At 36.5% G+C, this 12,507-nt stretch overlaps 1 protein-coding gene across 1 annotated transcript; it reads left to right on the top strand.

Moving 5' to 3' along the window:
* Positions 1 to 2,448: 2,448 nt before the first annotated feature.
* On the top strand, positions 2,449 to 7,767 carry LOC131948206 (uncharacterized). The gene is made up of 5 exons (XM_059309746.1): positions 2,449 to 2,563; positions 4,207 to 4,290; positions 4,482 to 4,533; positions 6,783 to 6,931; positions 7,607 to 7,767. The coding sequence occupies exons 1-5, from the start codon at positions 2,485 to 2,487 to the stop codon at positions 7,735 to 7,737; spliced, it is 495 nt and encodes a 164-aa protein (XP_059165729.1). The 5' UTR covers positions 2,449 to 2,484; the 3' UTR covers positions 7,738 to 7,767.
* Positions 7,768 to 12,507: the final 4,740 nt, after the last annotated feature.

Here is a 12,507-nt window from a genome sequence, read left to right on the forward strand (position 1 = left end):
GCGTTAATGTTGTGAGCGTTAAGGTTGTGTGTTGTGAGCGTTAATGATAATGTTGTGTGTTGTGAGCGTTAATGTTGTGAACTTTAATGTTGTGTGTTGTGAGCGTTAATATTGTGTGTTGTGAGCGTTAATGTTGTGTGTTGTGAGCGTTAATGTTGTGTGTTGTTAGCGTTAATGTTGTGTGTTGTGAGCGTTCATGTTGTGAGCGTTAATGTTGTGTGTTGTGAGCGTTAATGTTGTGTGTTTTGAGCGTTAATATTATGTGTTGGGAGCGTTAATGTTGGGCCCAGCTTAACCAAGTCGGATTGGGAAAGAGGTAGAGTAACCAGACCATTATAAAATACTTTTCTGCTGTATTTAGCGTTCTCTCAAATTTAAGAAAAACTTGACAGAACTCAACCACGACAAAATCATAATATTAAACATGATAAAAGCTTAAAACACCGCCTTCAAATAATAATGATCTACCTGCAAATACAGAATAGATTGTATAATACATCTCAAAAATACAGGTTTAAATTTTAATACAACTATTCACCTGTACGCTCACTGAACACAAATTGTGTGTGTATATATGAGAGTTGCTTTTAGTCTTTTTATTGGAAGGCGTGGCCTAGCGGAATGCGCTGGATCGCTATTTCAATGGTCTCCAGTTCGAATCCGGTTCAAATCAGTAGAATGTCCCTGAGTCCACACAGCTCTAATGGGTACCTAAAAAAACTAGGGCATATGTCGAGGTCACAGAAACAGGTGAACTCTACTTCACTAGCCCCACGGGCCGTCAGGTTCGAAAAGAGAACTTTGCCGTTGTGCTTTTTTTTTTTACTTTCTCGTAGGCCTATATACGAAGTATAGAGAAAGTATTGTAATCTTGCAAAAACAAAATCGAGATTTTTGCAAATCTCGACGTTTTACACCTCACTGATACGGAAAAACATAATTTTGCAATCTTGTCCGTATGTCTGTGTGTGTGTGTATGTCTGTGTGTCTGTAAACACGATAACTTCAGTACCGTTATAGCTAGGTTGATGAAATTTCATATATAAGTATTATATCAAATTTGTAGATGCGTATCAACTTTTGAGTGATTTCTGATAACCGGAAGTGGAATTTTTTCTACTTTGAATTTTTCAAAATCCTATGACTTGAGTACTATTTCAGATAGATAAATAAAATTTCAGATGGAAGTAAAATATTTAATTGTCTGCCTTCTTTCAAATTTTGAATAATTTCCGTTGAACAGAAGTAGTGATGTACGCTATTTCCGATTCTTAAAAAACACATGTGAATTTATAAAAGTACTAATAATATCCCGCACTATTATGCGTTTACTTGGTGTGCAATTCTTTTTTTCAACGAGATTCTATTCTATTTTTAAAAAGTAATTAAAAATGGTTTAAAATATTGTCTGTATCCCGAGTTGCCATCCCTGGTAGTGTTATATAAGAATATTAGAGAAAGTTTAGGGGAGATCACTCCCGGTTTATTAATGCATTATTACTTATTATATAAAAGCTTGTTATTAAAATGTTGTTAATGAATTTTTGTATTAAAAATGGAGTTGCATGACTAAAAACTATTGCGCACCTAATGAACATAAAACGCGTGTATAATAGTGCGGAAAAGTTGAGTAAGAAAGCCTACCAATTTGGACACAATTTTAGTTAATTCATAAAAAATTAATTAGGCATCCTATATGTAGGAAAAGTCTATGTAATCAAAGTCAATTTTTGAAATAATCGTTTTAAAAATATGGCAAGTGATAAAATTATAGTTACATTTGTAAAAGTTAAAGCTGTTTAGGAACCATTGAGTACACTCATTTTTATATTTTTGCATCGAATATAAGTCGTTAAAAAGTCGTTTAGAATTATTTTATTAATTCATATATATATATATATATATATATATATATATATATATATATATATATATATATATATATATATATATATATATATTCAAAAACTGCGCTCAACCTCTCCTTCAAGTCTACCGGAATGGCCAGGGAATATAAAACAATAAAAGTCAGAACAAGTTTTCTCCGTGATTAAAAATAAACAAAAGTGATCTATGGTGTACAGCGAAGTGTTGTATTTATACTAAATAATATAAAATCCCAATCACTACAACACCCTGACTCTACTAATCCAAATTAAAAATAAATTGCTAAATTACTAATATAGGCCTATTAGTATTTATTATTTCTTTTACTATTTCTAGCCTTAATAAAACCGGAAGTAATTTTTTACTTATTACAAAAATGTTATAAAATATTCAATTTTGGTTGAAGAGTTTGCTTTCTTGCAGCAAAAATTTGGAACCATTTGGAAACAGATTTTCATTTAATATTAAGTCAAATTTAATAAGGTAGCTTTTTGGGCTGATTAGAACAGATTTTTAAAAAAATATTTCTGGCAACAAGAAGTTATGATTTTGAAATTTTGTCAACTTCCGTTGTAATTCAGCCAAATTGGATACAAAATGTTACCTAAACTGCCCATCGTAATATTAGTAATAGTGTTTTTGTACCTGACATACAGAGTGATTCCTGTCCATAAATGTAGGTACTTAATTAAAACGCTTAATGAAATAGAAACAAATGCTTTTATAAAAAAAACTTAAATTATCAATAAATAACATAAACAAGGAAAATGTACAGGAAAGTTGGAAATTTGTATTTTTCAAGTTTTAGATTTAATATCTAGAGGTTTTGAATGTGTAGATTTTTTTTTAAAAGCGGCACGTTATTTTTGTAGTTAAAATTACCATCGTGTTGTAGGTAGTTTATAACAGAACGATCTGTTAACAGTAAAACAAATTGTGTTCCCTTTTTAACATGACGGTCCATGAGTCAAGTGAAGTTGAGTTCACCTGTTACAGTGACTACGGCATATGAAAGGATAGTGTGGTCAGCTCTATGCCCAGCCCACTTTACGTTCCCTAACATGAGTTAGGTACCCATCAGAAGTGGGTGGACCCAGGGACGCTCGTGAGACTTTTGTGTTATCATTCTAGCGCACGCAAGCCATTTATGTAAATAATGGTGCATTATCATATTTTAAGAAAATCAATTAATATTCTTCTTCCTATGTTGGGCTAACTTTGTTAGGGCTGTGCTAACTTTGTTAGGGCTGGGCTAACTTAGAAGTATTAGGGCTGTGCTAACTTAGAAGTGTTAGGGCTGTGCTAACTTTGTTAGGGCTGTGCTAACTTTGTTAGGGCTGTGCTAACTTAGAAGTGTTAGGGCTGTGCTAACTTTGTTAGGACTGTGCTAACTTAGAAGTGTTAGGCTGTGCTAACTTTGTTAGGGCTGTGCTAACTTTGTTAGGACTGTGCTAACTTAGAAGTGTTAGGGCTGTGCTAACTTAGAAGTGTTAGGCTGTGCTAACTTTGTTAGGGCTGTGCTAACTTTGTTAGGGCTGTGCTAACTTTGTTAGGGCTGTGCTAACTTTGTTAGGGCTGTGCTAACTTTGTTAGGGCTGTGCTAACTTAGAAGTGTTAGGCTGTGCTAACTTTGTTAGGGCTGTGCTAACTTTGTTAGGACTGTGCTAACTTAGAAGTGTTAGGGCTGTGCTAACTTAGAAGTGTTAGGCTGTGCTAACTTTGTTAGGGCTGTGCTAACTTTGTTAGGGCTGTGCTAACTTTGTTAGGGCTGTGCTAACTTTGTTAGGGCTGTGCTAACTTTGTTAGGGCTGTGCTAACTTTGTTAGGGCTGTGCTAACTTTGTTAGGGCTGTGCTAACTTTGTTAGGGCTGTGCTAACTTTGTTAGGGCTGTGCTAACTTTGTTAGGGCTGTGCTAACTTAGAAGTGTTAGGGCTGTGCTAACTTTGTTAGGGCTGTGCTAATTTTGTTAGGGCTGTGCTAACTTTGTTAGGGCTGTGCTAACTTTGTTAGGGCTGTGCTAACTTAGAAGTGTTAGGGCTGTGCTAACTTTGTTGAAGTCGAAATTATATTCTAAACAATTAGTACCGCGATTTTATTTTTTTTTTTATAATTGATTTAAGAAATAAATTCTTTTCAATATTAATGATTGTTATATATGATTTATACATTATTTGTTCTTTAACTTCGACAATTTCAACACATATCGTAAATAAGTTTAAAACAAAGCATTCAACGTAGAATCTAGCAAATAATCAATTACGAATGCTTGTACAGCTATCTGCGACTTTGCAAAATTAACTACCCATCTTTTTGCACAGTATTCTTTGGTGGGGGATGGAATTCCTTATGTAAGAAAACAAGCGAAGACACCAAGAACGCGGAAAATCAAGAAGAGTTTGGAGGTAAGGTCGGGTTATTATTTAAATAGCCGTGTAATGGGTTGCAATGATTATCTTAAAACACGCACTGTCTAACTCTAAAGTAAGAAAACGTGTAAAGCATACGCTTATTTTAAACCCTTTTTAAACGTGTATACCTTTACATGAGACAAAAATAATTACGGTGAAGACTAAACCAAGATTTTTGTTCCCAGATTTGCCGGAGCCAAACGCAAGCGGCGACCAAAGTTTTAAACATGGATGCAGGTTTGTGGTCATTTTCTTTCAAGTCATGGCACTAAAGTACACACGTACAAACGTATAGACTGTTACGTCCGGGTTAGATTCGAATTCAAGAACGACTCGGGTTAACGTTCGATACGTTTATTAGGTCTCACATATCACATTACAACATAGCCCTCGACCTAACCCTGCCAACTAAATAACCCCTGACAACCATTCACTCCAGCTTTTATACCGCATTCGACCTTGGGATAACAATACACAAACACACCGGGGTTAACAATATTCTAGGGTAAACTCAACTCACACACTCACTCTCCCCTAATTCTAGATCATTCTATCCTATTCTAGTCTAACCTACAACTGACCCGTAACATAGACAGTCCGAACCTAGTCTTCTTTTGTCATAACTTACACACGAGGTTATCACAGGCTATGGGTTCGTCCAAAAATAAATGACGTCAAACACCTAAGGGTGGGGGCGGGTAGGGAGGGGGTGGATCTTAGTGACGATGTGTGATGAAAGGGAGTGGAATCAGAAAGTGTTGTTATTTTTTTTTAAAATATTGTAAAGAGTTGATTTTAGCTGAGTTTTTTTTCGAGTTTTTGGAAGCTGTTTTTGGAAATTCTTTAAGAGACTGACTAATATACACCAAGCTCAGTCAATATTTTGGAAATAATTTTTTGTTGCGAAGGGGGGATGGTGTAGGTTGAGGTGTGAAGTTATAGGTTTGGTGGGGGGATGGTCTGGAGTTTTGTGACGATATGTGACAGCAGGGAGGGAAGAGGGAAGAATTATCCAAAACCGGGTGATTTCATTTGAGGATGACCCTCTATCACGTTAAATTTGTATGAATAATTCCTCGTCATAAAGCCACTTTTCTATCGGTCATGTCTTATCAATGAGAAACCTGGTTTAGAGGTAGTCGGTAGAACGCCTCAACTGTTAACCCGATCCTCCAGACTTGAGTCTGTTGGATGACCCCGAGTTCATCCAGCTCTATAGAGTACCTGACTCATATAACTCACCGTACTTGATCTTGTTAAGGCTGAGATCAATAAAATTGATTAACTCTGTTTCATCTTCCATGAAATTGACTTTGGCATCAATCACTAGGCTCTACCTAAAACATGCCTTAGTTGAAAATATCTCTAAATGTGTCTATGAAAATGGTACGGATAGAATTAGCTACCAGTTAGACCAGACAGTAAAAAAGTGGAGAGTAAAATTAGAACCTCGGATAACTGGTCAAGCTAAGCCAACTGGACATTAATATAATAATAACTAGACTACCCGTCATCCCTTGGATAACTGTGGGTTTCGGGGGTCATCCATCAAAAAACATCACGTCTGTCACTCAGAGGCATAGCGACCCTTCCCGGCGCCCGTGGACAAACTTTTCGATTTGAACCCCCCCCCGCAAGATTTCGATTTGCAACCCCCCCCCCCCTCAAACTTTTGATGTGCACCCCCCCCCCCCCCCCCCCCCACTCAAACTTTCGATTTGCACCCCCCTCAACCTTTCAATTTATTTTTCCAAACCATTTTGGCGCCCCAACATATGTCGTCCCCCCGCCCCCCCTTGCCCCTTCCACCTCCCCTTCCCCCCCCCCGCCTCCCCCCTCCCTCCCGCCGCCCCCCCCCTCCTCGCTACGCTACTGCAGTGTCACTTATCGTCACAAAAAACAGACCCCACATTCAAAAATATGTTTTTTATCTTTTAAAAACACAGAAAACACCGATTTCGGACTATCCCTTAATATACTGACGTCACAGGTGACCTACTCAACTCTACTTCACCTGCCCAGTGTCCCGCCAAGTCTCAGACAACATGTTTTTATCGTTTAAAAAACGATTCCAGCCGAGCATGTCTCTGACCACACTATCCTTTCATATGCTTAGGACAAAGAAACAGATGAACTCTACTTCACCTGCCCTGTATCCTTCCAAGTTCAGATAGGCAATTTTATCATTCACATCTAGAAAAAAAAATTGAAAAAAAAATATCATTGACATATTGGTCTAGAACCTGTGCCACCCGCATGAGAGCCGGCTACACTACCAACTTAGCTATTTACTCGTGACATCACAAGTGAATTTTTATACTATACTTTGAGTCTCCTTATGCAACTTGATTTACGCGCATAGATCTAGATCTAAGTCTAGTAGTAGTAACTTTCAAATTAAATTTTATCTTAAATTAGCCAAACAAAGATTTATATAAAATAATTAAGGCCTGAAATAGATTCTAGATGATTCATTTTATCTACAGAATAACTGATAGTGGGATGGAATTAATGATTAAAGAATTAGGCGGTCCGTTCAATGCTGCGTTGGGTTATGCGTTGGGTGTGATGATCTACGCAGCGATGGAGTGTTTGGTAAAGGCAATCACACCTTGGATTGTTAGTTACTTTTCAGGTAGGGGTCCAGTTGTTCTATTTTTACTTTGCTTTTAAACATTTATTTTAACTAAAGAAAACTTTTATAACTTAATTATAAATTTTACAATCAAGTTCTCCAGCGAGAGGTTTATTCCTAACTAGTTCTTTAATGTTTTGTTTCTTTAAACAAGAGATAAATATTAACAAAAATCAAAACATAATTTTCATATACATTGACGGAAAAATAATAATGAATACGTACCCTCACACTCACGTTTACACTCACACTCACTCACACACTCACAATCACAACCACACTTACACTCACACTTACACTAACACTCATTCTCACACTCATTATTTACACTCACACTCAAGCTTAAAATCACAATCACAACCACACTTACACTCACACTTACACTCACGCTCATTCTCACACTCACACTCATTCTCACACTCACACTCTATTTTAAAATCACAATCACACCCAAACTCACACTTACACTCACATTTACACTCACACTCACAAATACACTTACACTCACACTCACACTGAAACTCACACTTATACACACACTGAGACTTACACTTACACTTTAATTCGCACTTACACTCACACCCTAATTCTAATTCACCTCACCATTCACACTCATATCACACACACACACTTTTAGAATAAACCTCTTGTTATCATTTCCTTTCTTCTCTCTAGTCTTGCTGTTTCGACAAGAGGAACGTAATATCCCGGTTCTTCGCAGGCGTACCTCAGTTGGTGCCAAATACTTCCCGCGACATTCTGATGGGACCAGTGATTTCAGACATCTTAGACATTTACTCAAGTAGTCACACGCATACTTACATAATCATATATATATATATATATATATATATATATATATATATATATATATATATATATATATGTGTGTGTGTGTGTGTGTGTGTGTAAATGTATACACACAAAATTCAACCTCAAACCTGGCTAAATATGTCACAAATGCTACTTTGATACAAAACTCATCCAGCTAACAACATACTTTAACCCAAGACTCAATATAATTCAACATCAAACTCATCATTTCCATTATTCACGACATACATTTTGTATTGCTTGTTAAAAACTTTACACTTTCAACTCACACATAGATAACCAGTGCTACTCGAAAATTTACGAACACGATTTGTGCCAGGAAACGTCCAGTTTATATACATTAGAAAATACTTATTATTCATCTGTTGTGTAACATCAGGAAAATACAATGCAAATGCAAATGCTATAATAATAATATTAAAAATCACACAATATTAATAATTAATATTGTGTGTTGCGAGCGTTAATGTTGTAAACTTTAATGTTGTGTGTTTTTAGCGTTAATATTGTGTGTTGTGAGCGTCAACGTTGTGTGTTGTGAGCATTAATGTTGTGAGCGTTAATGTTGTGAACTTTAATGTTGTGTTTTGTGAGCGTTAATATTGTGTGTTGTGAGCGTTAATGTTGTGTGTTGTGAGCGTTAATGTCGTGTGTTGTGAGCGTTAATGTCGTGTGTTGTGAGCGTTAATGTTGTGAGCGTTAATGTTGTGTGTTGTGAGCGTTAATTGTTTTCTTTTGTGAGCGTTAATGTTGTGAGCGTTAATGTTGTGTGTTGTAAGCGTTAATGTTGTAAGCGTTAATTTTGTGTGTTGTGAGCGTTAATGTTGTGAGCGTTAATGTTGTGTGTTGTGAGCGTTAATGTTGTGTGTTGTGAGCGTTAATGTCGTGTGTTGTGAGCGTTAATGTTCTGTGTTGGGAGCGTTAATGTCGTGTGTTGTGAGCGTTAATGTTGTGTGTTGTGAGCGTTAATGTCGTGTGTTGTGAGCGTTAATGTTGTGTGTTGGGAGCGTTAATGTTGAGTCCAGCTTAACCAAGTCGGATTGGGAAAGAGCTAGAGTAACCAGACCATTTTAAAATACTTTTCTGCTGTATTTAGCGTTCTCTCAACTTTAAGAAAAACTGGACAGAACTCCACCACGATAAAATCATAATATGATAATGTCTTAAAACTCAGCCTTCAAATAATAATGATCTACCTCCAAATACAGAATAGATTATATAAAATATCTCAAAAATACAGGTATAAATTTTAACAAAACTATACACCTGTACGCTCACTTAACACAAATTGTGTGTGTATATATGAGAGATGCTTTTAGTCTTTTTATTGGAAGGCGTGGCCTAGCGGAATGCGCTGGATCGCTATTTCAATGGTCTCCAGTTCGAATCCGGTTCAAATCAGTAGAATGTCCCTGAGTCCACACAGCTCTAATGGGTACCTAAACAAGCAAGGGCATATGTCGAGATCACAGAAACAGGTGAACTCTACTTCACTAGCCCCACGGGCCGTCAGGTTCGAAAAGAGAACTTTACCGTTTTACTTTTTTTACTTTGTCGTATATACGAAGTATAGAGAAAGACTTGTAATCGTGCAAAAAATAAACCGGGAGTGATCTCCCCTAAACTTTCTCTAATATTCTTATATAAAGTAACAGGGGATGGGAACTCGGGCTATAGTTTTAAAAATAGAATAAAATCTCGTAGAAAAAAGATTGCACACCAAGTGAACGCCAAATAAAAAAGTGCATAATAGTGCGCAATATTATTAGTACTTTAAAAATTTACATTAGTTTTTTGAGAAATCGGAAGTAGCGTAAATTAGTACTTCCGGGAAACGGAAATTACTCAAAATTTGACAGAAGGTAGAGAATTAGATCTTATACTTACATGTGAAATTTAATTAATCTATCTGAAATAGTACTCAAGTTATAGGAAAAGTACCACTTCCGGTTATCGGAAATCGCTCAAAAGTTGATACGGATCTACGATTTTGATAAAATACTTATATATGAAATTTCATCAACCTAGCTGTAACGGTACTCAAGTTATCGTGTTTACACACGGACAGACACACACACACCTGGGAAGTATTTAAGCAAGCCACTATTGAAGCCTGCGAAGAGGCTCTAGGAGGCAGAGCGCCAAACAGGAAGCCCTGGATCACAGATGATACATGGCAGAAGGTGGAAGAAAGAAAAAGCCTAAAGAGCGAACTAAATCAAGCAAAAACACGGCAGCAAAAACAAGCAGCAGCCGCTCGATATAACGAAAAGGCTAAAGAGGTGAAAAGGAAACTAAGAAATGACAAGAGATTGTTTATAAATGAAATGGCAGAGCAGGCCGAAACAGCTGCCAGTAAGGGAGATCTCAAGACGCTCTATGCAACAACCAGAGCTCTGAGTGGGAGGAAAACCAATACCAACAGGCCAGTGAGGAGCAAAAATGGTAAACTTCTAACGTCAATTGAGGAACAATTGGCACGATGGAGAGAGCACTTCCAGGAAGTACTAAACGGTCCAGCACCTCAAGATCCACCAGACCTGGAGCCAGGGGAACCCCTTTACATCAATACCGAGGAAATCACCAGACAGGAAATTCTCAACGCCTTAAATAGTTTGAAGAGTGGCAAGGCAGCAGGACCAGATAATATCCCAGCAGAGGCATTAAAACAAGGTGGGGAAGAAGTAGTAAATCGACTTCATAAATTACTTAACCTAGTCTGGAACACAGGTCAGATCCCAACCGATTGGAAGAGGGGCCTCCTTGTGAAGTTGCCTAAGAACGGTGACTTATCTCAGTGTGGAAAATGGAGGGGCATTACCTTGTTGTCCATACCAAGTAAAGTCCTTACCAGAGTTATTTTGGACAGAATGAAAGAGGCGGTTGACCTTAAGCTAAGAGAGGAACAAGCAGGATTCAGGAAGGAAAGATCTTGTACAGATCAGATAGCCACTCTTAGAATTATTGTAGAACAGACGATAGAATGGCAAGCCCCGCTTTACATCTGCTTTGTTGACTTTGAGAAGGCCTTTGATAGTGTGGATAGGCAAACAATATGGAATCTGTTGAGACACTACGGTGTACCTGCTAAGTTAGTGGAAATAATCCAGCAACTTTACAATGGATTTTCATGCCAAGTTAGCCATGCAGGGAAACTGTCTAAAGAGTTCCAGGTCAACACAGGTGTGAGACAAGGATGTCTGCTGTCGCCCCTCCTCTTCTTGGTAGTTCTCGACTGGGTGACACGCACAGCCTATGCCAGTTCTGGAAAAGGTATTCAGTGGACACTCACGGGGAAACTAGAAGATCTGGAGTTTGCAGATGATCTTGCCTTACTCTCGCACAGGCTACAGGACATGCAATAAAAAGTTGATGCATTAGGAGCCAATGTAAACCGAAAGTAATTTTGTACTTATTACACACATGTTATTAAATTTATAACCGGAATTGAAACTTTTTCTACTTGGAATTTTTCAAAAGCCTATATCGTGAGTACTATTTCAGATAGATAAATAAAATTTCAGATGCTAGTAAAATATCCAATTGTCTGCCTTCTTTCAAGTTTTGAATAATTTCCGTTGACCGGAAGTAGTGATTTACGCTATTTCCGATTCTTCAAAAACACATAGCAATTTATAAAGTACTAATAATATCCCGCACTATTATGCACATTTTGTTTGGCGTTTACTTGATGTGCAATTTTTTTTCTACGAGATTCTATTCTATTTTTAAAAAGTAATTAAAAATGGTTTAAAATAGTGTCTGTATCCCGAGTTGCCATCCCTGGTAGTGTTATATAAGAATATTAGAGAAAGTTTAGGGGAGATCACCGGTTTATTAATGCATTATTACTTATTATATAAAAGCTTGTTATTAAAAAATTTTAATGAATTTTTGTATTAACAATGGAGTTGCAAGACTAAAAACTATTGCGCGCGTAATGAACATGAAAACGCGTGTATAATAGTGCGGAAATGTTGGGTACAAAAGCTTGCTAATTTGGACACACTTTTAGTTCATCCATAAAAAAATTAATTAGGCATCCTATATGTAGGAAAAGTCTATGAAATCATAGTCAATTTTTGAAAAAATCATTTTAAAAATATGGCAAGTGATAAAATTATAGTTACATTTGTAAAAGTCAAAGCTGTTAAAGCTGTTTTTATATTTTTGTATCGAAATAAGCCGTTGAAAAGCCGTTTAGAATTATTTATTAATTCATATATATATATATTCAAAAACTGCGCTCAACCTCTCCTTCAAGTCTACCGGAATGGCCAGGGAATGTAAAACAATAAAGTCAGAACAATTTTTCTCCGTGATTAAAAATAAACAAAAGTGATCTATGGTGTATAGCGTAGTGTTGTATTTATACTAAATAATATAACATCCCCAATCACTACAACACCCTGACTCTACTAATCCAAATTAAAATAGAGTTTTTGCTAAATTACTTATATAGGCCTATTACTATTTATTATTTCTTTGACTATTTCTAGCCTTAATAAAACCGAAAGTAATTTTGTACTTATTACACACATGTTATTAAATATTCAATTTTGGTTGAACAATTTGCTTTCTTGCAACAAACATTTGGAACAATTTGGAACCAGATTTTCGTTTCTATTAAGTCAAATTTAATTTGGTAGCTTTTTTGGGCGGATTATAACAGATTTTTAAAAAATATTTCTGGCAACAAGAAGTTATGACTTTGAAGTTTTGTCAACTTCCGTTGTGATTCA

This window comes from Physella acuta, unplaced genomic scaffold (assembly GCF_028476545.2).
Source record: "Physella acuta isolate Inbredline_101_S28 unplaced genomic scaffold, ASM2847654v3 ptg000629l, whole genome shotgun sequence".
NCBI lineage: Eukaryota > Metazoa > Mollusca > Gastropoda > Physidae > Physella > Physella acuta.